This window comes from Electrona antarctica (genome assembly GCF_951216825.1).
Source record: "Electrona antarctica genome assembly, chromosome: 7".
Classification (NCBI taxonomy): Eukaryota; Metazoa; Chordata; class Actinopteri; order Myctophiformes; family Myctophidae; genus Electrona; species Electrona antarctica.
Window position 1 is genome coordinate 15,645,220 of NC_136812.1, and position 26,449 is coordinate 15,671,668.

A 26,449-nucleotide genomic window follows, 5' to 3' on the forward strand; every position below is an offset into this window, starting at 1 on the left:
ATGAATTCCTACCAAACTGTTTGGAGGTGTACAGTTATGTTCCTCCTCAATTTCAAATGTGAGTTGTAGTTGCAAGAAACATGGCTGTGTTTTGCCTTGTTATTACACGTGTTGTCTTGAATGTTGCTGTTAAATATCCAGCTGTTTTTATTTACTTTTTCCAAGTAAACCCGCACATTTTGTAGTCGAGTCCTGCTTTTACAGGTCTGGCTGACAGGCTGAAGCACTTACAATTTGGCAGGTGTTCATATCCAGATTGACTTACAAAATGTGAGATTGGTTTAAAAAGCATAAACACTAGTCAACCAACAGCAGGGTACACAGTCATGTAAATAGCAAGAAAACAAATAAGCACAATGTAACTTAGGGTAAAGAATTTTAGGGCACTGTGTATAGATTTTTAATAATGTTATACCGTTATACCGTCTGTAAATCCCTTTAGAAATTAAGCTATAGAATTAATCAATCACTGCTGTGAAAACCTATGGTCATCGTTCTGTCATGTACAGGCTCTCTGCTCCTTGTTGGCTGTCAGGCCATTGAATGCCAGAATCTGACAGTGGAGCCAGCACCACTCTTCCGCATGGGCACAGACCTGACCGTGTACTGCCATACCACATGTACCAGGAAGTGGGTACTGTTACTGTTTGATTGATTGATTGAAGAATTTATTAACAGTTTGCAGAATTACAGTACATTTCAAGCACAAACTCAATACAAAGGCTGTTAACTGTGAGTGGACGACCCAATTAAGCATTACACTTGTTTCCAATAGGGTCCACCATGTTCAAATCATCAAAACATTTAGAGACGTACAAATAGACACTTCTATAGACAGAACAGGAATTCATCATAAAGGAGGTAAAAAGGGAAAAGAAACATATACAGTGAGGGGAAAAAGGGGGGGGCGGTGGGGGGGGATTCAGATTTTACGGGGGCCAGTTTCGAATTGCAGCCATCCGTAGGTGCCCTTTGAGAGCGGTTTTGAAGGAGTCAAGGGATTCGCATGTCTTAATGACAGTTGGTAGGGCGTTCCACATTTTGGTGGCATAGGAGCGAAAATAATTTAGTCCCTTGTTTGTGCCGAATCTGGGTTGTACATGGTTCGTTGCACTCCCTCTGGTGTTGTGGGTGTGGACTTCGTTAACATTAAGGAAGTATCTAGACAGGTACATGGGTATCTTGGTGGTGTATCGAATCTTGTGGACCAGACCCATTGCAAGATGCTGTACTCTGTCGTCGACCCTAAGCCATTCCAGCCTGTCGAAGTGGGCAGGGGTGAGGTGGGTTCGGGGGGCTAGGTCAAGTAGGAGCCTGACCAGTTTGTTTTGGGAAGTCTGGAGCCTGGTTTTAAGGGCCTTTGAGGTGCTGTGGTACCAGGAGGTGCATGCATAGTCAAAGAAACCCTGTACAAGGGCTCCTGTTAAGGTCTTCTGTGTAGAATTATACAAATAAATGTACTGTATCTGCTTTCAAGCAAGTAGTTATTATATATATCTCAACTCTCAAGAAAGTAAAACTGTATTCTCTCAGTCACATTCTAGTGTAGAGGCTTCAGAAACTAAAATACCCTGCCTTATATATTGCACTGCAGTTGTATTGTCGGTTTTGTATTACTGGTGGTTTTGTCTGCTGTTTCCTTTGATTGTATTTTATGCTTAACACTATCAACAGATACAAGTGTAAAATGTAAAACAATTTTTTTTTTAAATCCCTTTTCTTTCAGTTCTCAATTGTATCTGGAGATTCTGGAGGTGGAAAATCTGAAGGTGGAGCCAGAGAGGGGAGGTAACTGCACCACGGCAAGATTCAGATTGGTCAACGTCCGCAGGCCGAAGTTTTCCCTGTTGTGCAAACGGAAGAGGAACGGAGAAGTACACTTAATTTGTGGACTGGATCTCCAAAGTGGATGTATGTACAGTACACTACAGAATATTTTAAAGCATAGTGGTTTCCAAATAGTGTGGTGCGGCGCACTGGTTTGCCGTGAGACAAATCCATATGTCAAGGTGTGCCTTGGGACTTTGTGACAACGAACCATATACACTATCCTATTAAGACCTGAGGCCGATTCTACAAAAAATGCCTTCTAAATCAGTAGTTTTGTAATTCAACTTTCATTACATTTTTTTCAATTTTTGTAAATGTACTGTTCCAGAGATAATTTGCAAAGTTTCTGTCATTGCTTGCTTGATAAGCCATGTACTGATTGTGATGATGAATTGGCGGAACACAGTGTTATATCATTTGTCTCTTTGCCTCTTGCCTGAGTGTTGGAAGATGTACTAACATGGAATGTCCTTAATTACTTAAATTGTCCTGCAAAATGTATAAATCGACAAGTCAAATGATATCCAATTATGTTTTGTTTTGCTGTGCCTCTACAGTCCCTCCTAACAAACCTACAGAGATCAGTTGTCAGACATCACAGAGTTCCAGTTTTATATACTGCTTCTGGACGAGAGGGCAGGAGACACACCTTCACACTACCTACAACATCTCCATCACCAGGTAGGCCTACTATACTGTTGTACTGCACCCATTGAGACCTGGAAAGCATCTGTGTCATTTTATTTCTTTATTTCTTTATAGAAAAAAGAAAAAAAATATATATATATAGTAAATATATATATAAGTAAATATAGGTTTTCAGAAAACTGTTGAGGTGTTTTGTTGCTGTACGTCAGGCAGAATAAACGCTGTTTTTTTGTTCTTCATAAATTAACACCCCATTTGATCACACTACTTAACTGCATCACACAAAAGTAAAATACAGTAGCCTATACAGTATGTGCATGTGCTTGTGCTTGTGTATTTATTTTTTCATTTTTGTGTGTGTATATTTTCACGTACGTAAAGTTTTAACAAAGAAAATGGGACCCAGAAACACTACAATGGAGTGCAAAGCACAGATAATTTCTCTCTGCCAAAGACACTGCTTGATGAAAATGAGATGTACCAGTTGACTATCACCGCTGCCAACGCCTTGGGAACATCAAATTCAGAGCCCGTCATCCTCCGTGTGAGGGATGTTGTGGGTAAGCTGTCTTTCACAGTGCACACAACATTCTGTAGGGTTAGCAGTTTATCAGTCAACTCTTAAACAACTTCATCTCAAGAAGTAAGTCATCCTGTGTGCTGTCCCTTTCAAGATGCTTATACTTCTCTACATGTTATCACAGTTTGACTAGTCTGACCCAGTTAGCGGACATCATCTGTTATGCTGTATTTGTGAAACCTCTCTTTTATGCTGAATAGTTTGTGTCACATTATTTCACTGAGTTTGTAGCTTATGCCATCTGTTGGACTATGAAAGGACTATGCCTTTTAGGTTCAGCAATCAAATGCTGTTTATTTTTGAGAGACGCAAATTGTATTGGCCAGAATGAGATGATGTATGACTATGATCTGTATGATGATAAGAGCGCCCCTCAATTTTTTAATCATGATTGCCTTTCAATGTGATAACCTTCCTTAATTACACACTCCTTCTCACTTACTGTCTGAAGTAAGTTAAGAGACTCATATCTCATGAAGTCCCTGCTTTTCTTTTTCCTTTCCCAGTATTACCAGACGCACCAGTGATTCAGAATGTGCAGATTGAGATCATGAATAATTTCATCACAGCCGTGTTGCACTGGAAACCCTTAGAACCCTTAGAACCCTCAGAGCATCTCATGTCCCACACCAGGCTCAGGACACTGCCTAAAAATGCATCCTGGGTAAACGTCTACACACACTTTCATTCAACTATGTCTTTTGGCACTTTTCCAATGCATGGTACAGACTGAACTCATCTTCATTATACTCACTTTTTTGGGTGCAGTAGTAGTAATCCGGTCGTTTTAACGCACCCCTCACCAACCTTAATCCGGTCGTCTTAACGCACCCCTCACCAACCTTATGTCTAACCAATGACTAGTCTAAATTAAGTATGCACCCCACTTTTTTAGTTTTTCCTTCGGGAAAAGATTGTACTTTATAGTACCTGGTACTACCTGGTACTTTTTTGGTTGAGGTTCCAAGTGAGATATGAGACAATACCAGAAGGTGACGTGAAAAAACTGCAGATTGGCTGATTAGTCAGAAAGAATCGTAGCGTCATTGCGTCATAAGATTTCACATTGCTGTTCTTTTGTGCAGGTACTGAAAGAACAAACTGAGCTCATCCGTACGGGCCTGATCAGACTGAGGGGCTTAGACCCTCTGGCAGAATATGAATTCCAGATAAGAGTGTGTAAAGCAACACTAGAACTCATCCTTCCCATGAGGCCCACATCCACACCCAAGCCCAGCGAGAGACCTCTCTGCAGCACATGGAGTCCTCCTGTTCGGGCGAAAAGCCCTGCAAAAGGCAAGCCTGTTTTTTACAATCTATATATTGGAGCTAATACAGCAACAACAAATAACATTTATTTGACTGTGTGTTTAGGTCCCTTACATGTCTGGAGGATTTTAGGTAACAAGGAGACAAACATGCTTCAGGAAGTGACTATTTTGTGGAAGGTAGGCTATATGGTGCTAACCTGACTCCGCCAGATGGGGCAGCAGAGAGTACATTGGGTTCCCCCCTCCTGATCCAGTGTACTCTCTGCTGCCCCATCTGGCGGAGTCAGGTTAATATGGTGCATGACTATGATTAAAACTCACGCATTATTTTAATTTTATACTTTTATTTGGGAGGGACAGCACATAATGAACACCACATACCAGTATGTAAATGCCCCGGATTTAGCAAGAATGCTCCTTTCCATCCGTGAAGTGTTCCTTTGATGAATGAGACGTGAGTACTATTTCAGTGGTGGGCTGTAAAGTGAAATGCTTTACCCATGCAGACCCTGTCTCCAGAGGATTACAGTGGAGAGGTCCGACACTATGACATCTTCCTGGATAACCGTCGGAGACATCCCATCACATCCTGTCCTGCTAACACGACCCACTGTTCAGTTCAGGTGTCCCACGAGGTCCAGACACTGAGTGTCAGCGCTGTGACCTCGTATGGAGAGTCTCCACCTGCTGCTGTGCACCTCAGAGGCTCAGGTACAGTAGGCCAGTGGTTCTCAACCTTTTCAGGCTGTGAGCCCCAAAAACAATCATATTTGAACTGGGGACCCCCCACCCTGGCCTGACAAGCACTTGTGACTCTTTGTGGAACCAAACTTTTGTTTGCACAGATACATTGTGCCCAAAGCCTCTTATATTATTTGGCAATTATATGCAGTAATGATATTTCTTATTTTATTTTAAGAAAAATAACATGCAACTCCAGTAGGGGTCGGCAGTATGAGGGGACATATAGCAAAAATCTAGATTTGACGATTCAATTTCAATGAATCATGGCTAAAACTTGATTGGACTCTGGTTCCATTCATATCCTTAGCTCTTAATCTTTATTCTTAGACTAGTACTTCCTCCTTACCTGATCTTCTAGGTTTGCTCTTAGCATTATGGCTCTGACCTTGAACTTAATTTGACTTATTTAATTACTTGATTTGTTGATTTTTCTTTTGGTGTATGATTGTGTATAGGTGTCTCTGGACCTGCTCTGACAGAGCTGGCTCCTGCAGGAAATGGCAGTGCTGTGCTCGTCTCCTGGTCACTGCTTGGGGCTGAACTCCAGTCTGGCTCCGGTGGTGAACTGCTGAGCCACGTGGTGGAATGGAATAGTGGAGCTGAAGAGCTATGCTGGCAAAGGGTTTCCAAGGATGTTAGCACAACACTCCTCACAAGTAAAGACACCATTCATGCTGATCACTGGATGTTTGTGGCTTAGACTGCTATTGATAGCCATGAAATAAATCAAATAGTGTCCTCTTGTGGGCATGTGAGGTATAACATCTGAGGAGTCCAGATTAAACATTGTACAACCAAAACCAAAGTTCATAAAACATCAAAACATGAAAATGACAGTTAAAGCCATAAGAAGAGACCATGTTGGAGAGTATTTTGATTAAACTGTGTGTTTTTTCCCCTATACTGTCTCAGGTCTGACTGCAGGTGTGAGATATAATGTATCTTTGTTTACTGTGACCACCAGTGGCGTAAGTGATCCATCAACTGGCACAGTCTATTCCAAAGAAGAGAGTAAGGCTCACAACTCAGCTGTTCACATCAACCGTTTTAATTTCTCCTTACCACCTGATGTTTACTCTTGGCCCTCGATTGAGTTTACACAATTTAAATTCATCTAAAGCAGTATAAACACCAAGAAACTGTTACACATGATGCTGTTAAGTACAGAGTATACACAACATGAGCCAATCTAACAACACTGTGTTTCAGGACCACGGTCTGGTCCTGTGGTGTCAGTACTGGTCCATGATGAGACCAGACACATTCTAATCCAGTGGGAGGAGCTACCTGTAGACCAGCTGAGAGGCTTCCTAGTCCACTATAGTATCTACCTGAGGAGCCAAGACACCAGCAACCACACAGAACAGCACCAGAGTGAGCATATCTACTGCAGTAGTCTCTCTCTCGCTCTCTCTCTCTATCTGCGCATTCGTGCGTGCGTGCTTGCGTGCGTGCGTGCGTGCGTGCGTGTGTGTGCGTGCACGTGTGTGTCTGTGGTGGAAAAAGTGCTTAAATGTTTTACTTAGGCCTAAGTAAAAGTATCTAAATACTCTGACTGTTACAACTAAAGTCCAGAATTCAATATGCACTTCATTACGATAGTATTGGCATCAAAATGTAAGTACCAAAAGTAAAAAGTACTCATTATGCAGAATGGACAATTTAACACATCGAGTGCCGCCTGGTGGACAAAAATGGTGGTGCTTGGGTGTGCGTGATTTTAGGCTATTCCACTATGATGTGCGTCCGCTTTTGGCTTCCATCTTGAATGCTAAAGCATAGCATCAATGTTACCGAGCTAAAATGAGGTCCACCCTTGCTCTAGAAAACACCAATGTTCCCATTGCGCTCACCGGATAATCAGATAGACATCAGCAATGTTTTATACCTCATACTAAGCATTTAAAGTATGAGGTATAAAGTACAGCAGCCTTGTGTTCATAAAACAGAAAGATTGGGTATTGGGTAAGACTGACGTTATGTATCTTTCAGGACCTTTCACTGCTTTGTCTCAACCATTACTCTATGGCTCTGGTCTCAGCCACCGCGGTGGATATTTTGACATTCCGTTTTTTTTTTTTTTTTTATGTTGCCACTACTGTTGGAGCAGCCATAAACAACACAGGTTCATCCCGATGTTCTGGGCATCTTTGTAATGTTAGTGTTAGTAAAAAGCAGGTAAAGGAGTAATGTTTGAGCAGACTAATATCAGTCACTCTACCATTCAATGTAGTAGAAGACGTACGGGTTTACCCCGCAGCTACACCAGCTCCGCCTACAGGAAATACGTAAGCTGCGACCATGAGACCCGTGTCTGGATTCGTCTATATAGGGAGGGACAATATGGAGTGACACACAGCTGCGTAATGGAGCGGTAGGCACCGCTCAAAAATGTATAATAAGTCTTTTGAAAATAGCCGAGCCCGAGCTACAAGCTCAAAATGCGTCGCAAATGGCCAAAATGTATATAGGGTTGAAGTGGTTAATGTAATAATAATCAAAATCTACAAGATAACTAGTAACTGAAAAGTCTTCAAATAATTGCAGTGGAGTAAAAGTACAATATTTGTCTCTTAAGTTGTAGTGGAGTATAGAAGTAAAATACTGAAAACTGTAAATACTCAATATTAAGTACAGTAGTTAGGCTACTTTACACCACTGGTGTGTCCTTGATAAAAAGCCTTAGTATGAGCATGGGAACTTACTTTGCGGTGGATTGTATGCATATGTTGTCTATACACTATACAGTAATATAATCCTTTGATACTCGCTCCACCCACAAACCCACAGAGCGTCAGCAGGGTTTTTCAGATCTTGATTCCAGTAATCCAGTGAAATGTGAATGGTAGACTATAGTTATTCACTATAGTACTGTTTCCCAAACACTGCATGGGTTGGGACCCATTTGTAGGTCGCGGACACATTTTTATGGGTCTCCTTAGATTTTTGTTTCCTACATTTTGTTTTTAATTTAATTAAAATAAATTTCAAAAAACATTCCCAAAAAAGCAAACATTTTCATGACTTAAAAACAAAATTCAATGATTTCTTTCAGTAATTTCATGAAGAAATCAAGAAAAAATTTGAAAATAGACAATATATTTAAGATCACAGCGTGGCGTGATGCGGAGCTTGTAGATCTGCTATTTTCACTAGTTTGGGTCCCGGGCAAATGTTGAATTTCTCTTTTGGGCTAAGAATTTTGGGAACCACTGCTCTATAGAATCCCATAGGCTCATTCTGTGTTTTTTGAGTGGTGTAAACCATTCCTACAACTGGCTTTGTTAGTGCAGAAAAAATGAGCATGGTTGCTATGTTCACCCTGTTCACCCGGGTATGATTTCCTACACCTGGCTTTGTTAGTGCAGAATAAATGAGCATGGTTGCTATGTTCACCCTGTTCACCCGGGTGTGATTTCATTACGTCAGACATGATTTCATTACGTCAGACAGGCCTTACACCACTCAGTTCACACGGGTGTGATTTTTTAATGTAAAAAAAGGAAAAAAAACTCAAATCAGCTCATGGTCACAAACATCATCCAGGCAATACAGGCAGGCTAGTCAGGTATCAGGTTCAGTCGGGGGTACGAGTCTAAGGCGGTCAACATGCGATAGAAATGGCTGCCATACTTTACTGAAAGTTGCCCAACCCAGCTCTTATGCATCTTGAGATGGTCGGACGGAATAAGTCTCCTGGAGGAAGGCTATTTTAGTATCTCTAAATTACGTGGAAAAGCACCTTATTACGCTTTAGCACCGAATTCAACCCCCTGACATTCCAACTGGTAAAGGTTAAAGTCCCCCTGGGAACCTGTGATCGACCAACACTAGCCATATGTTCATATAGTTAGAGCAGATCAGTAAAGAGAGATGAGTTGCTATCAACATTGCTATAACATGACTAGACATGACACAACCAAAAAATAGAAAAAGTGGAAAAAAAAATACAGTAAAAGACAAAAAATACAAAGACACTGTAGTATGCTTATATGATACAGGCCTGCTATTTTTATTCTCAGGTCTTCAGTTTATCGTTGTCTATTCTAGAACTTAAGTTGACCACAAACAGGAAGTTTTGTGCATTTGAAACCATGCATGCACCCCTAAAGCTGTTACAACCAGCATATTTCACTCACCCATTCCAGGAACTTAAGTAGCCGTCCAAACTGCCTGAAAGATTCTATTTGTCATGCGTTGTGGTGCAACAACTTTTATATAATTTGGATGCCATCATTCTGTTTAACTGAATGTCCCAAATAATACATCTACACAGCACTTACAAAAGTCATATGACTTATGTTATTTATTTTGCTAAATATTGCAGCCACTATAATAAGAATATTGTTGCTCTCAGGTTTCCAAAACTGTTACATTTCAAAATTCAAATTAAGAAATTGCAAAACAAATAGCTGATCTAAAAGCTCAAAACGGGTCCCAATGCGACACTTTCTTAGATTGTAGCTACTTTTGTGTGACACTGTAGTATGAATAAGTAGGGCATTAATTTACATAAAAAGTTAAAATATGGAGATAGGAGGTTTCTGTTTGACAGAAACAATATATTGTTTTTGGTATATCTTCAGTACATTAAGAAATAAGTGCTGAGAGGCCGATTCCTGTACTATATCAGTCTGATGAAATCTAGTGGACTTTTCTCCAGATGCCCTTTGGAAAAGAAAAGAAAAGCCGTGCTTAACAATAAGGATGCTGTAGTCATATGTTGTTTTAGATTTAAATAACAGTCTGCTAACAACTTGCTTTCTCTCCAGTGACAGTAGCTGGCTCTGAACGCAGGCAGAGATGGCTCGACTGTCCAGAAGGCACTCTGGATCTCTTTATGTCTGCCTCCACCTCAGCAGGCGAGGGTCCTCCAGGGAACGTGATCTCCTTACAACCTGTAGACTCTGAAGGTCAGTCATTCCGATTCGATTAAGTATTTCATACAGTACTTTGTCGAATGACATAAAGTAAAGATAAGCATTCGGTTCCATCCATCTCACATCTGCATTTTGAAATTGAAGTATTTGGTAGTCTGTTATAAAGTATGTTACTGCCTAGTTCCAGTAGACACAACAGAGAAATATGAAAAATCAAACAGATCTGTGTTGAACACAGCTCTGTTAGATTACCGTATAGAGAGATAGTGTGCATACAAAGTTGTACACAGATCGGTGCAGTGTTACATCAGCTCACATGCCAGTGACATCTACATCTTCCTAATCTCCCTGTCTGTTGTGATTGGGAGACTGAAAACAGGGGTGCGGCTCAGATTTGAGGCATTTTGTTCAAAACGGACCAATCCTGCTAATTTCCGAAGGCAATCTTAGCCAATGGGGATGGAATATGGGGAAGTGGACAGATCTGTGTTGATCACATGACCATAGAGATAGTGTATACCGATTTGCGTGATGTATGGATAAAATGTGTAGAGTAATGTACAGAAATGTGTTTTGCAAAAGTCGGTCTCATGGTGGTGCTATAACAGGCTGTTGTGGAAAAATTGGGGCAGAGGTTCGTCGTTGGCATTCAGGGAGTGTTTGTGTACAGTGTGGCATCGGCCGGGCCAGCGGTGCCGCGTGCCGGAGATTAGACGAATGGACACAAGGACACACGGACAGAGTGCAAAACATGGTGGAGATGAAATCTGACTAGTGATTGAGTTGTTTCTCCTGGTACCCCTACTCTAGTTGGCTGGTGGCTGGCTGGCTTGGTTGTCACTGGAGCCCTCTTCATGGTGCTTGTTGCCAACTTAATGTGCTGGAGTTGTCTGAGGAACAGGTAATAGTTGTTTCATTTCAAGCTCATTCCCTGTCTTCAATTTTAACTGCATCACTTTTCTTGTGAACATTTTGGTGCAAGCAGGACCTTCATCAGGCCGTCCCACTCTTAACTGTGATTCTTATAATGATGTTGTGATGTCTGTGGAAGAACATAATTGTATTTCGCCCAAAAAACTAAATATGCATACTGATAATTAGATCAAATTATTGCACCATTGTTAAATGTAACTTCCTTCTCATACAGGGTCAAGAAGATTTGTATATCCATGGGACCTGCCTGGCTTGTTGAAAACGTACCAAAAATGGGAAACAGTAATGCCATCAAACTACTTGAGGTATCATAAAAAATATTAACACCTTTTATGTTTCCGGGTTTCCCTCATTCTGCATAGCACGTTCATCCCCAGCACCAATCAAACATACCAAAAGCAACTGCAACATCTTACTGCATCAGATATCTGAAGTAAAATAAGTCATAGTTGCTATTTTTGCTGTTCACTGTTGTATATGGATGAGAACCTGAGTTTAACTGAAAACAGTACAAACTACTTAGTTCTGTACCTGGAACCTGGAAGTTGAATCAGTTGTTGCTGTCTATTCCTTGCTGCTTTCACTCTGACATCTTGCAACATCTGACAACTACTTGGTTTTACTATCATATTGCATCAAATTTGATGAATATTGCATAGAATTTTGCCTATATGTTTAATAGTCTCACAATCAATTGTTAAAATATTAAAGTGAGAGGTTGTCCTTTAGATTAGATTATTAACGGTCTAGCACTCGCAATGACTCACTCTGGGAAGAAACAAAGTTGTTTGTTAAGAAGTAGGCAGTGCAGCCCATTTTTCTCCACTGGGATATACAGTAGGTGTCAGGAACGCTGAGAGGGAGACAGTTTAGGATGACAAGAGCAACTCTCACACAAGCACCTCATCCATAACTTCACACAACAGGCACCACCCAGCTGGCCTTATTTGCTCTGACATGCATGTTCTCTTGATCTCCAGCAGGAGCAACTGAACACAGAGCCATTCTGGTCGTCGTTGACGTTCACCTACAGTGACCCTGTCCTGTCGCCCATCGAGGAGGTCTCCCAGGAAGAGCAAGAGGTCCACATGGGCTACAAACTCCAAATAACCACCTCCGATCTACAGGACTATAAGGGAGACAAGGAATTGAGAGGGGTTACAGCAGCCTATGAGCAGGGAGAGGGGTGCCCATTGAGAGGGGTTACAGCAGCCTATGAGCAGGGAGAGGGGTGCCCATTGAGAGGGGTTACAGCAGCCTATGAGCAGGGAGAGGGGTGCCCAGCACTCCCTGGGGGATTACTGGGAGGCCGTCTCTCCGGTGTTGAGGCAGATTTCTCTAGTTGCTCTCTGGGACTTACTCTTGGCTTTATGAGTGGATGTTTAGGCTCCAACACTCCCCGGATATCAGGTCTCCTCTTTAGTCACAGAGAGGACAGGCTCGGGAAGACTGGGTCTGAAAGCAAAGTGAAGATGGACACTCTATGTCTGGATGTACAAGAGAGTGAGACGTCGCTTCATGAGACACAAAGCTGTCTGTCTCAGGGTATGGCGGAGACAACACTGACTAATGGTTATTTCCCTCAGGGGTACTGTCAGCAGCACCCAATGCATATAGAGGGGTGATGCACGGCAAAGTGCTCTAGAAAGACTGTAAGAATGTAAGGGTTAAGTTGACACTCAATTTTGCTGCAATGATTGGGAACTGGGAAATCATCTGCACTACTAAGAACAACAAGGACAAGGACTTTCAAAAGCATTATCTGAAAAACATGGAATGGGCTGACATTGTGTTGTATTTGGCCCTTACAGTGTAAACTCACTCCTTAGGTGAACTAAGGATAGTGCAGGTTAAAATTATCCAGAACTCAGAAAAGATAAGAAGTGTTAAATAATATACAGTGTTGTGATTAGCACAACATTTTATAGAATATTACAATTCTCTATTAATGCAATGTCTCTAACCTTTAGTGGCTTTCCTCCTATAGTGATTGAAAATAGCTACAGGTCTACTCTTTTACTAGACCTAACTCCAAGTACTATATGTTGATTTATTGACTTCCTGAAGGGGTCTCACCCCACCCCCATTACAGTCCTTAAGTTATGAATCAACTCATTGCAGGTGCATTTCCTGAAACTTGCCCGGTTACAGACGCGGACTTCATTCACCACCAGACACACGCTGCTGCTCTGCTCTAAATAAATAAATATGTCTAGTTTACAACCAGCTCAAGCTTCAACGAATTGAATCAAAAGTGACATAGGATCATGGGACATCTCGGTTAGTAGGCTGGGCTATAATTCACTATCAGCAACTAATTTCCTCATCACCTTTTTAAGTAGGCTATATAGGCGGGCTACACATTGTTGTGATATATTTAGGCTATGAAGACGGATAAATAGATGCAATCATAACTTTTATGCATAGGCTAAATTTCGACTTTAATTGGGTGGGAATAGGCTACCATATTAACATGGACTGGATATAAAATATGTTTTTCCCCGAAACATGGATATTCATTATGCATGTCTTTCAAGAAACATGAATATTGTTTGCATGTTCTGCTGTGAGGAACACATAGCAAGCCGTTATAACGGACGATGACTCATGGCTACAACTACAACACCCTTCACATGGGCCATTACTATCATCACTGTACTGGCTGTACAGTCTTGTGTCGGTAAGTTATTGTCTCCCCTGTAGCCTAGTTTACTGTATAAGTGAATGGCATTTGAGAGCTCCAATGATAGGCAGGTTGTGTGATCTTTTGGCAAGTGTTGATGCAAAGTGAAACTATATATTGTGTAAGCCTATTCATTCTTTATTATCCTAATCGTGTCTGTTGACCGTGTAGCCTACTGTGAATTTCAGATTCTCAAGTAAATAAATAAGTGATGAATGCCTTAAATAGAACTAAATAATTGGATCTGGTCAAATTACACAAATGCAATACATGTTGTTGCCTAAATAGCCTGTTGAACACTCATGTCAAAAGAGCAAAACCCTGTGAATCAATGGTGGAAACTGTACAATGTTTTTCCACTTAAGTAAAAGTGTACTGCAATGTAGAAATACTCTGTTACAAGTAAAAGTCTGGAATTCACAATTTACTTGAGTAAAAGTACAGAAGTATTGGTATCAAAATTAGAAAGTACTCATTATGCAGAATGTCCCGTTTCACAAGTTTTCAAATGTATAAAATGAATAAAAAATAAATCTTTCGAAAATAGCAGATCGGCTATTTTCAAATGGCCGGAATGTATATAGGGCTGAAGTAGTATGTATATGTTTTGTAATAATAATCAAAATCTACAAAGTAACTATAAAAAATAATCTCTTTAGATGTAGTGGAGTAGAAGTAAAGGTACTGAATTTTGGAAATACTCCAGTAAAGTAAAAACAAAATACCTCAAAATTGTACTTAAGTACAGTACTTGAGTGAATGTACATAGTTACTTTACAGTTTACACCACTGGTAAGCATTAGACATCTCAACAACAGCATAACTGCATGATTGTCAACACTTCCTACTTTTTACAGGTGAAAAGTCATGCACCATATGGTCCAGTGTGGAGAATGTGAATAATGTGAAGAATTTGGTCCAACGAGGCTCCAATTTGACCGTGTACTGCACCTTTACCTGCAAGGGCAGGTGCAGGTCCATGTGGGAGAACGGGACAAAACACACACACAAAAATCTAAATTCGTCCACCCTGTATCTCAATGTGATGAATGCAACAACGTCAACCTACAGCTGTCGTTGTTACGACAACTGTCGGCCACATCGTTCTTATTATGATCCCTGTGGAATAGACATCCATACAGCATGTAAGTACTGTATCTTTAAAACAGGGTTTCTTAGACCTGAGGCTGAACTTATATTGCTACATACTGTATCAGTAGTTGTCAAACGTTTTCATGTCAACGACCCCCGTAGACACCCCCATCTCAAAATATGTTGTATGACTCTTGGAGCAGTGAGCCGCAGCCAAGGAGCGGTGAGCTGCAGCCGTGCCGCGCTCGGGAATCATTTGATTAGTAGATTTGACCCCCCAATCCAACCCTTTGATGCTGAGTGTCAAGCAGGGAGGCATTGGGTCCCATTTCTTACAGTCTTTGGTATGACCCAGCCGGGGATCGAACCCGACCTCCCAGTTTCAGGGCAGACACTCTAACCACGAGGCCACTGAGCTGGTAGTAATAGAATAGAGGAGCATGTTGTCAGCCCTCCACTGGCTTTGTTACGTTGTGATTCACTGTAACAGAACGGACTAGTATTTTGAGTAATGATTCACAAAACCTTGTTTTTCAATTGTCAATCTCTTGAGTCAAGCTCATCAAGAATGTACAATTTACAGTATGTGATAATCACATATAGGCTACACAAACACACAGTGCCCAATAACAAAAAGTGGGGAAAAAATCACACCTGTGCAAGCCAACTATACATTTATAGTTACTGTACTGTACTGTGCGCTGTACTGTATTGTAGTGTATTTTGCTCTGTACTGTACTTTGAAATGACAGTTACTGTGTGGGGGTCCCCGGAACATCCAGACCCCCAGGAACGCACCAAGGGGGCCCGGTTCTGCCTTCTCGCGTCCGAAACGGTCGAGAAATGACAGAGTTACCGTGTTGTAGCTTTCCGTGCTCGGACACAGAGACAGACACACATTGAACTATTCATTGCATTCCTATATCATGACATGGCCAGTTTATGCCAGTAAGAACATCTCAAAGAGCTGAAAGCTAAACGATACTGTAGTTCTGTATTTTTATTACTGCACAAAGCAAGTTTCAGAACAAACTTTGGGTGTGCAACTGTGCAACAGAAATAAGAGGGTTGCTTCTGTTAAAACTTAAGCTAAAGATGCAAGTCAAGAACATAAAAAGCTTACTTGGGTGTTTACCTGTATACCAAGAAGGTACAGTTGTAATGCAAGCTGGATATTGTATACAGCTTCAAATAGTTTGCTGTGTTACTTAAGCATTTGTATCTTTCTGTGTTTCATTCCTTTCCTCTTTGCATAGTTTCACCAGACATCCCTAACAATATAAAGTGCAACCAGTTTGTCACACGTAGTGAAGTAAGAGAGGTTGTGTGTACTTGGAATAGAGGAAAGGACACCTTTCTCAATACTTCAAACAACTTGTGGTGAGTTTCAAAGAGAAAGAGAAACGTAGAAGGAGCTCATGAGTCACGCAAACCTGTCTGGTAACATAATGGAATGTCCCATTTCACTTCTCATTTATGAGATGTGTCATACATCATCATGAAACAACAGACACTTATACCTGTGATGACAGAAACGTCTTCCTCATGTATTCCAGGGTGAGGACAATATCCGGAAATCACACAAATGAGCCTAAATCCTATGAAAGCCCTAGCAATGGATCAAGTGCCAGTTTCAAAGTGCACAGCTCTGTCCATGGAATCTCTGTGTGGGTCCATGCACACAACATCCTGGGCTCTAAGTTGTCGACTGTCTACAACTTCACAATCACTAACATTGGTATTTGTCTTTCAGTCAAATCCCTTAATTTGAATTCATGCTTTAGATTACAGTGGCCTTAGACATTCATGTTCAAAATCAACTGTATTCACGATTGCATGTTATTTATTTTTTGTGTGCAAGCTTTCAATATTGCTGTTACAACTTACATGAAGAGATAGAATAGGGATGATTGAGAGGAGAGGAACACAACATATAACAGGTCAAACAGCAGGAATGCACAGTTAAATATAAAACGTCCAATATACATAAGGGACAGGATTAAGGGAATTAGCAATGGATAGATGGCAATATGGAAGGTGCTTCTCGTGCAGATGGAAAACATGTCCAGCATATAAAGAATGGCATGTTTAAAGTTAGATGGGGAAAATATATAAAGCAGGGTTTGACTACTCACAAATGATTGCATTTCTCAGTTTTCTCACCCCCTTCTTATCTACTTGATTCATTTCATCATGGGACATTATGTAATAGGTCCCTATAAAGCTTTAGCATGGAGCAAACTCAAACGCTTTTTTTTTTTACTGTAGGATGTGTTTTTTTGTTTGGTTGCACAGGGGTTGATAAGTCTTGTGTTGCTGTTTGATATAACACACCATCTCTCATGCCCAATGCTGTTAATTTGTTCTGATTTTAGCAAAGTCTTCTTGCATTTTCTAATTTCTGTGTTTCTACAGTGATGCCATCACCCCCTGTTTTAGCCTCAGCTGAGTGCTCTTCCCGGGGCTGTGAAATCAAGGTGGAACAGGCTCAAAGGACTCAATACCTGGAGATGCAATACAGGATTACAAATCAACAGACATGGAAGACCTTTTCAAACTCTGTAAGCTCACTACTATATAGCTTTGCTACATACATTTATTTGATATAAAGAATTGTGGTTTCGGTCATCATGAAGACTGTCAGACGTGCAACCTTGCAAAATCCATTTCAGGAAGTCTCATCCAGACACAATTTAATTAAGATTAAACCACCATTCCTCCCCCACACCTGTGACACAGTACTGCAGGCTGATGTCATTAAAATGCCTTGTTATTGGTCTAGAATGGTAGATGGAAATAAGGTTGAATTTGTTCATGCAACATATATACTGTACATGAAGGAGAATGACAGGCTGATAACAGAAGCATTGTGACTTGCAGATGAGTCCATTGAGGGTCCAGTCGGTCTCCTCTCTGGAGCCCATCACTCAGTATGATTTCAGAGCCAGAACCAGGTTCAGCACTGGACTGTGGAGTCAGTGGAGCAAAAGTAAGACTAATACGACTCAAGAGGAAGGTAAGCACACACACACACACACACACACACACACACACACACACACACACGCACACGCACACGCTTTACGTCATTGTACAGACGTATTGTGCTAATTGTTTAGGAAACACAGTGTTATTGTGTTTTAACAAATCACACATTGGGATTTGACCAACAAGAACTTTCAGTCGTGAGACTTTCGGTGAATCTATGTTCATTCTTGTTGTAAGTCACTCTGGATAAGAGAGCATCAAGCTCTGTAGTGAGTAGCCTACTAGTGACCCTTTAACAGCCACATGCTGCTCTGTAGTGAGTACTAGTGACCCTTTAACAGCCACATGCTGCGTGCTGTAAATGTTTCAGTAACATACTGGAATAACAATGTCCAAAAACGTCTTCCATTGCTTTTAAGATATGTTAAGTTTGTTCATTTTATGCTTCACCAAAGTTGTACCAGTAAAACATCAATAGACAAGAATACTACATTGCCTTATATACCTGAGCACTGTCAAAAACTAGAACACGGTACTATAACAACCATGTGGTACCTAAGCTACATCTATTTAATTTTATTCTAACAACTCTTTTGCAAGATTTTGCAAGATCGAGTGACCTGGGCGAGATAGGTATTATTAGTCACTTAGTGCAAGTCAATACATGAATACACAGTCAAAATGTTTCAGACAAACAAGCACAACTATTAACACCATGAGACTAATGTCTCAGTTCTGCTCTGAGTTTGAAGTAAAATAGCTTTTACAAGATGATGAAGCAACTTACCACAAACAGGAACATTCTGTTTTGTGACACCTTTGAAGAGATATTGTACAGTAGTGTGGCTTGCTAATTTTCTCTTTCTGTTTTGTCTGGTCTGTTACTGAAAGATTGAATATTTGTTTTCCAGACTTTTTTACATTTTTTATTTATTCAACTATCTCATGGAGAGCCTACATGTCGTCTTTTGTTTTGGAAAAGCGCTATATAACAAAATGTATTATCATTATTATTTGTGTGACAATTTGAAAGTGATACTGTTTTACAGCTCCCAAAGAACTGGATGTGTGGTATTGTAAAGCTTCCAATGAATCAAGTTCTGTAACCGTACACTGGAAGGTGAGCAACAATTTATTTTATTTCCAACAGTCCCAGTCATACAGTACAGTACACACCTCCCTGGCCCTGCACAATCTTGTACGTCCACATGTATTGCATCACCATGACTGTCACTAACTGGTGCACCGTGCACTTGACTCAGGAACCTATATTATATTACTGTTAACACAATACTTCCTCAATATTAAATGATGAGCTTTGTCTGTCATCTATACACATGTAAATTCTACACTGCAATGTTATGTTAAGTTGGCATAATACATTGTTCACCAATGTATCATGAGAATGTCTCTGCCACAGACACAGTACATGTGCTCTGTCTCGGTTCCCCTTCCCTTCTTCTGTTCTCTCTGTGTAGTAGTGTGTACTGTACTGTGGTAAAATTGCTAAGTACCATTTACTGTGTAGGCCATTTACTGTGTAGGCCTATATATGGGTTTGTCGTGTCCTATACTAGCCTAGCCTTATAGTCATACCCCCTGATCTGTTTTCACTTGTATTTTCTACACAAACCTAAAGGTCAGCTCTCAGCCACTTATGAGGTGCAACAATAGACCACATACTCCCTATCCCCCACATACACACAGGCATGAGGCATACACTGTATGCACTATTGCACATACACTCATCTAAACTAACACAAGTATGAGAGGTAAGTGAAACCCAGACTAGAGACATAACAGTTTCAGGTTACAAGAAAAGAGAGAACTCCTGGGTCCTTAACACTATGCATCCTTTGGATATACAGTATACTAATACGTATAGTGTCCATATACGGTCCATGCTGCAGGGCAGACAGCCTCCCAGACAGTGACATTCTCCCTTTAGTCTCTCACATACAGCCAGTTCCATATCCCTTGTTTCTTTTCTTGTGTGTCTCCTTATGTGATCATCACCAAGTGCAAATAACAAGATCGTTGATAGTTTTGTGACAGAAAGTGGTGGCAGACTTGACTCTTTCTATGAAAATAACAAAATGGAAACTTTTTTCCACGGCAGAGAGTGGATGCCTCTAACACGAGTATATCAGGATACACGGTCAGAGTGCACAACCCAGATACAGGACATTATACAGACAAGTACCTCCCTTATCCTGCCAGTCATCATTCAGTCGAGTCCTGCGTCAGTTGTGAAGTGACAGTGTTTTCCAATAACTCCAAAGGCCAATCTCCGCCTGCCAAGATTTCCACTCTTTACAAAAACACAGGTATACTTGATTCTCCTCTGTGGATTCCTACCGTCACAGCACACTCACTCTGATGTAGCTAGATGTAGCTAATTCAAGTCCAGTCATGTCAAAGTTTATTAAATTGTATAAGCAGAGACATGCCTTCATAATGTTCAAAAAAGTGCAAGCTTTGTACCATGTGAAATAACATTTATTAGGCTACCTCCTGTCCTAAATGTACATGACATGAAATTTACAAAAAAAAAAGAATAATAAAATATGAATTCAGAAATGTCAAGTTAAGAACAACGGCTTCAGTTGTAATGCACCTTTATTTATTTATAATATTATGTCCTATGTCCTCTCCTCTCCCAGGTGAGCCCCCTCAGGGTGTTCATGTGATTGTAAACAACAGCAGTGTCGACATCTTCTGGAGACAGCCTGAAATGACAGCACTGCACACTGGATATCTTGTAGAGTGGTACCTGGCAGATCAAAAGAGGAAAGAACTGCAGTGGGTCAGACTTGGCAAGGATAACAACCATGTGGTCATCACAGGTACAAAGAGATGCTCCATTCAACCCCTGCTCATGATTTCACATACAAACCACATCTTTCATTGAGTTCATCACTAAGTTAGCCAAATACATAAAGTATTGTAGAAACTCATATCAAGACAACATTGTGACTTCTTTACTTGTCAACAACCTATAATATTGTTGAATTAATGCATTTAAAGTGCTAGCAGCGAGAAATTGGAAGAATCACTGATCAGTTACATTTCCATTACCATAACTGAATGGGTTCCCACCCTAATGTCTTTTGTTTTCCTTGACACCCTTTCTGTTGACTCTTTTTGTACTATCCCTCCTCTGCAGACTTGAAGAAATCTGAGTGCTATGATGGAGCAGTTTATGTGTTCTACGAGGGCTCAGTTGGCAGAACTACCTTTATGGATCTCAGCACTTCAGACTCAGGTAAGACTCGAGGGGAACTGAACCGTGTTTATACCATTTGACCTGTATGGGAGAAATAATTTCATCAAACATTCTCCCTATTTTATTATTTACTAGAAATTAACATCAAACCAGTCCCACTGATTTAGCTAGCCAATTACAATGTCAAGTCACCCCTGTGATCATGTGTAAGTAATTAGGAGGGGATTTATCCCCCCAAAATCATGTTTTTGCAACAAACATTTGCACCCCCTATGGATGAAAATGGAATTTTGACTTTTGGCTCTCTGTTGATTAAACCTAACCTGACTCCGCCAGATGGGGCAGCAGAGAGTACACTGGGTTCCCCCCTCCTGGGGAACCCAGTGTACTCTCTGCTGCCCCATCTGGCGGAGTCAGGTTAGATTAAACCACCCTTGACATGTGATTAAAATTTGGGGTTGAGGAGGAATGTTACATAGTCCAGCTTTAATCAATGTTATGCTTTCATGTGGTTTACAGTTCCGACAGGAGGGCCTCCGGTCAAAGTTGACCAGGTCACAGCAACTGTGACCTGGTCAGAGATTCCGAGGGACCAACGAGAAGGATGCATAAGCAACTATACCATTTACATAAGAAACATGGATCATAACAAAGATCTTCCCCCCTGTAAGTAAAGTGATGTCACACAATAGCACTTATTCCACTAACAATCTTTTTTTTTTATGGTTCACAGATGTTGTTGATTGATTGATTTATTAATTGATTGATTGATTGATTGATTGATTGATTGATTGATTGATTGATTGATTGATTGGAACGCTTAATACCTCATGTCGGGTCGTAGTGGGTGCTCCTGGGATGCAGACAATGAGATGTGTTGGTTATTTATGGCTGGTTCAACTCTTCTGCTAATGAATATTTTATTTATGCAAACAAAACTGACATCAGTTTCGGTCAGATGTCTTTTCACGCTGCACCAATAAAATATTCCTAAATGGTCGGTTTTCTCCAGTAGTATTCTTCACACTGTCAGATATAGATTAGTCCCTTTTCTGAGACAAGGGGCCTGCAAATTTTATCAGCTCCATATTCTTCTGTGCATATGATTTTGTGTTCAAGATCATATACCATCCTCAGAGATGATCTATACCTTGAAGGACCTGGCTCCTGGCTCCTATATTGTGCAGATGACAGGTTGGAATGCCAAAGGAGAGGGCCCTCGAGGTACTGATGATGTTATTAACATTATCCAGCGTAAGTATTCTTCAAGTTCTGTTTAATCTGGGGTATTTTTTGTGATTACTGATTACATTTGTCCCACAGTTTTTATTGTAACTATTTCATGCATCTGAAGGGCCCTTTTTTCCCCACTTATTTTTTATTGAGAAAAGGTTATTGCTCTCTTCTGACCGATGCAGTCATCATTTTTACGGCTGGCACCCCCCAAATGATCTTGTGCCTATTTAGCGCGCTTGGTTGTGTTCAATCAGGGCACACTGCTGTCTTATGCACAGTGGGTCTGGCGCAATCAGGGCACGCTGCTGTCTTATGCACAGTTCTCCCTGGAAATAAAAACGTCTGGGTTTCCGAGGCTATATGCACAGTGGTCTGGTGCAATCAGGGCACACTGCTGTCTTATGCACAGTGGTCTGGTGCAATCAGGGCACACTGCTGTCTTATGCACAGTGGTCTGGTGCAATCAGGGCACTGGCGGAACTACTTTGGGCCGGGCCGGGGGGGAGACAGCACGACCGGGCCTCGCCGAACCTGACTCCCAACAGCAGTTGGGAGTCAAATTATACATTTATGCAAACAGTTGCTGAGATTGAGCAGGCGTGCATGCACGAGAGAGGAGTTATGTGTGTGAGGAGCTGATCACAGTCACAGATAGAGGGAAAGTGTTATATTTGGCCTATTATTTATGCTATATATTATTGACCGCGTCTGTGTCACAGTCACAGACATTGCGCAGCAGTGCGCACACATGCTAGACTCAGTGCACACTGCTGTTTTATGCACAGAGTCCGTGCTCTGCGGCTGCGCTAAGACCAATTAAAGGTGGTCTTATGAAGTTATGAACCAGTGCAGTGATGGTGCAGATATTCACAATGAGCACACACTGATTACACACACTGATTAGTCAAAAAATACATCCGTACATCACATTCAACAATTTAAGTGTCAAGTGATATGGTAGACAAAAAAAAGAAGAAAAAAAAGGAAATCGCATTTTTATAGTATTTTTTTATAGTGTTTTTGCAAGCACTTGATTCTTCATTATACTACTATACATGTGCAAAATATATGCATGCTTTGCACTTGTGTTTTAGACTGTGATTGCACAATGTTTTATATAGCCTTGTGTGTGTGTGTGTGTGTGTGTGTGTGTGTGTGTGTGTGTGTGTGTGTGGCCCACACAGTGTGTGTGTGTGTGTGTGTGTGTGTGTGTGTGTGTGTGTGTGTGTGGGGGGGTCCTGCCTTGATCAATGTGCATACGTGTATGTACAGTACATGTGTTTGTGTATGTTAGTGTACACATAAGCCAGGCAACAGGATATTAGTATCCATTGTTTGTAAGCTTGTCATTAGCTTTAAATCCTTTTTCTTCTGTCACTATTTCAGAGGAGAGACAAATAACACCTGTTACCGTTATAGTGGCCATACTCATCATCATGGTTCTTCTGTGCATGATCTGTGCACTACGGAAGAGGTATTGTGGACACAGTGACAAACCTTACACTGTTTGAACAATATTAAAAGTCCCTATAACTTTGTGGAACTGTCATTCCATTAGTTCTGCACTACTAGATAGATGAGAATTGTACGCACTCATTTACAAGTGAACCACACAACAAAGAATACTCAATAAATTGTTGTATTTTTAATGGCAAATGTCTTCACCTTGAGGAAGGTAGAGCACACACAAGGTGCAAGACAAGCAAAAGTAACACACAAGAGACTGATGAAGATCTGATTGATCGAAACGTTGAAAAAACAATACAGTAGAGCTTTTTCAGCATCACCAGTGTGCAGACTATTCTCATCTTTAATTCTCATCTTGTTCCACTATATAGGTTCTGTAGGATTTTAGGTTGCTGTATGCCAGTTACTGTACCAGATCCAGCTAACAGTAAATGGGCAAGAGAATGTTCCACAGAGAAGGTATAGTGCGGATTAATGCTGTACATATTCATTATATTGTCTGTCGGGAAGAAACCTTATATATCTCCATATCTCATCTTTTTATTTTATTTTATTTTTTTATTAATGAATGAATTAATCTTATACATCATCATACGACAATGTCATGAAAAACTGATCTGTAGATCTGCTTTATTAGCCGGGGAGCCACAGGTCCAAAAGCTCAAAGAATAGAGATTAACCTGTGATGTCATGACATACTTTTTATTTGTGTTTTTTCCATTCACTTGGTCATTAAGGTCCACAGAATGAGAGGCCTGCTCTGCCGGAAACATCGCAAAAAAAAGTTATGGCCATTTTTGTATACCACACCATAGATGACCAATATTTCTTCATACTTTAAGTAGCATGTGACAACTAGGGGGTTTTCATGATTCTGAATCCATTCCTTGGAATGGATTTCTCGCGATGTTTCCGGCAAAGCGGACCTCTCATTCTGTGGACCTTAATGACCAAATGAATAGAAAAAACACAAATAAAAAGTGTGTCATGACATTACAGGTCCTCTTAAATTTTGGGTGACTGGCTCCCCCGCTATATAGAGTTTAAAGCGGTTAAGTCTGTCTCTGGATTCCAAAACTCCATTTGATCAATTGCGACGGTTCTTTTCCAATTTCTATGTGTCGCCAGTTTTGGACATACAAACTATGTGTCCCCTGATATCTACAAGATATGCATTTTGTATTGAAGTAACGATTTGACTGGCCTCACCTTTCCTTACTTAACCCTGTATGCTCCCAACAGGGAAAACTGAACCTCCTGCTCCAGCTGAGTACCTCCAGTGCGAGTGAGGAGGAAGAGGAGGATGAACTCAGTACTGTGGAGGTTGAGGAGCTGCAGGTCGAGAGCAGCAGCAGCAGCTCCACTGATGTCTCCTCAGTCCTCGTCCTCCCCCAGGACAGGCTGAGCCCTGTGACGGAGCCGGCCGAGGTGAAGCAGTATCTGCACACGTCCTACATCAAGAGCTACTCCCATGAATCGGACAGCTCCGATTACACGCACAATTCACAGGACACCACTGTCGGCTATGTGTCGTCGCACAGGTCAGGCATAGAAGAAGAGCAGAATGAAGAGGATGATGAGGAAGATGGCATGGACGTGACGGGCTTCTTCCCCAGTGACAATCCCTTCTTGGGCTCTGTGGTGTGCGGGGGGAAGTTGACTCTGGACGGCGTCAAAATCAACTGCAGTGACTTCTTACACAATGCATAGCAAGAACGCATAGCATTTGTAACACAAGCTGAGACTGGAGTTTGTTTTACATAAGTCATGTTTTTAACTAGGCAGAATAATAGCTGGAATTGGTGTTTTTTCCCCACCTGAAATGAAAAGGTGAAAAACAAACCGTATTTTCAAGTAGCGGCATCAGCTTGAAGATCAATTATTTTCACCTGGTTTCAGATGGGCACACGTACACTACACATTGCTCTCCACATTGAAACCAAACAGCACTGTATATGGATTGCATATCTTGTTTCACAGGATTGTCAGGTAATCTAGCTCCAGTAGCTGCAGTAGACAGACTAACAGTAGTTTCACTCTCCTTCCATCATATAAACAAAGGTACTGGCCTGGGTCGCACACAGTGGCAAGATTGAGTTGTAACGCTTTTTATTTTCTACATGAACAATATGACGTTTCAGCTATCCGGCCTTCATCAGTGTGCACATTTGTTTATATGATGTTGATCTAAGAGGATAGTTCACCAGAAATCAGAGTGCGGTGGTTAAAAGAAAAGTCACTCTCCTTCCATGTCATGCATTAGCATTACACTCTGCTGCCTGGTACAGTCTTGATTTCAGCAGTACTGTAACAAAAAAATCACACCCGTGTGAACTGAGTGGTGCAGTGACGTCACACACTAACCATAGCAACCATGCTCACCTGTGCGTGGGTACCAGCTTTGTCTGTACATGGGTACAGACAAAGCTGGTTGTTGGAGTGGTTTGCACCACTCAAAAATATATATACACATTATATAGGCCTATATATTCTTACAGTATATTGTACAGTGTATTGTTGTCAAACCAATGAAATATCCAATGACAGTTAGACAATTGTGACTGCCACCATTGTAGAATGGTGGCAGTCACAATTGTCAGAAATGTATGTAATGTTGTTGATTCACCAATGTGCAATTTCACTGTTTGTTGATTACATACAGTAATATTTTGTCTTCATTTTGATGCTTGATCTTGTTCTGAATTGCAGTATAAGACATGAACATGCATAATACCTTTCTGTAAAGCAAAAACATGATGGAGCTTGCACAATTATGACACATTTCACCCACTTAATGAATACATGTCACATAATAGGGCAGGCTACATACTGTATCTTATCTGTGACAATAAAGTTGATTTTTGACATGAC

General features: G+C 40.9%; 2 protein-coding genes across 2 annotated transcripts; both read left to right on the forward strand.

The window, feature by feature from the left end:
* il23r (interleukin 23 receptor) lies at positions 1-12,719 on the forward strand (the record flags this gene model as incomplete). The annotated part of the gene is made up of 17 exons (XM_079505402.1): positions 1-58; positions 510-630; positions 1,727-1,911; positions 2,388-2,511; positions 2,860-3,038; positions 3,565-3,722; positions 4,144-4,354; positions 4,460-4,506; positions 4,836-5,040; positions 5,529-5,729; positions 5,986-6,084; positions 6,283-6,447; positions 9,846-9,986; positions 10,764-10,854; positions 11,101-11,191; positions 11,867-12,072; positions 12,716-12,719. 17 exons carry the CDS (start codon positions 1-3, stop codon positions 12,717-12,719), a joined length of 2,286 nt encoding a protein of 761 aa, XP_079361528.1.
* On the forward strand, positions 12,160-26,391 carry il12rb2 (interleukin 12 receptor, beta 2a). Its single transcript, XM_079504973.1, has 15 exons — positions 12,160-13,566; positions 14,427-14,714; positions 15,918-16,041; positions 16,218-16,399; positions 17,077-17,222; positions 17,542-17,677; positions 18,699-18,769; positions 19,769-19,976; positions 20,313-20,495; positions 20,816-20,914; positions 21,395-21,541; positions 21,995-22,129; positions 23,498-23,585; positions 23,950-24,037; positions 24,821-26,391. Exons 1-15 carry the CDS (start codon positions 13,494-13,496, stop codon positions 25,286-25,288), a joined length of 2,436 nt encoding a protein of 811 aa, XP_079361099.1. The 5' UTR covers positions 12,160-13,493; the 3' UTR covers positions 25,289-26,391.
* Positions 26,392-26,449: the final 58 nt, after the last annotated feature.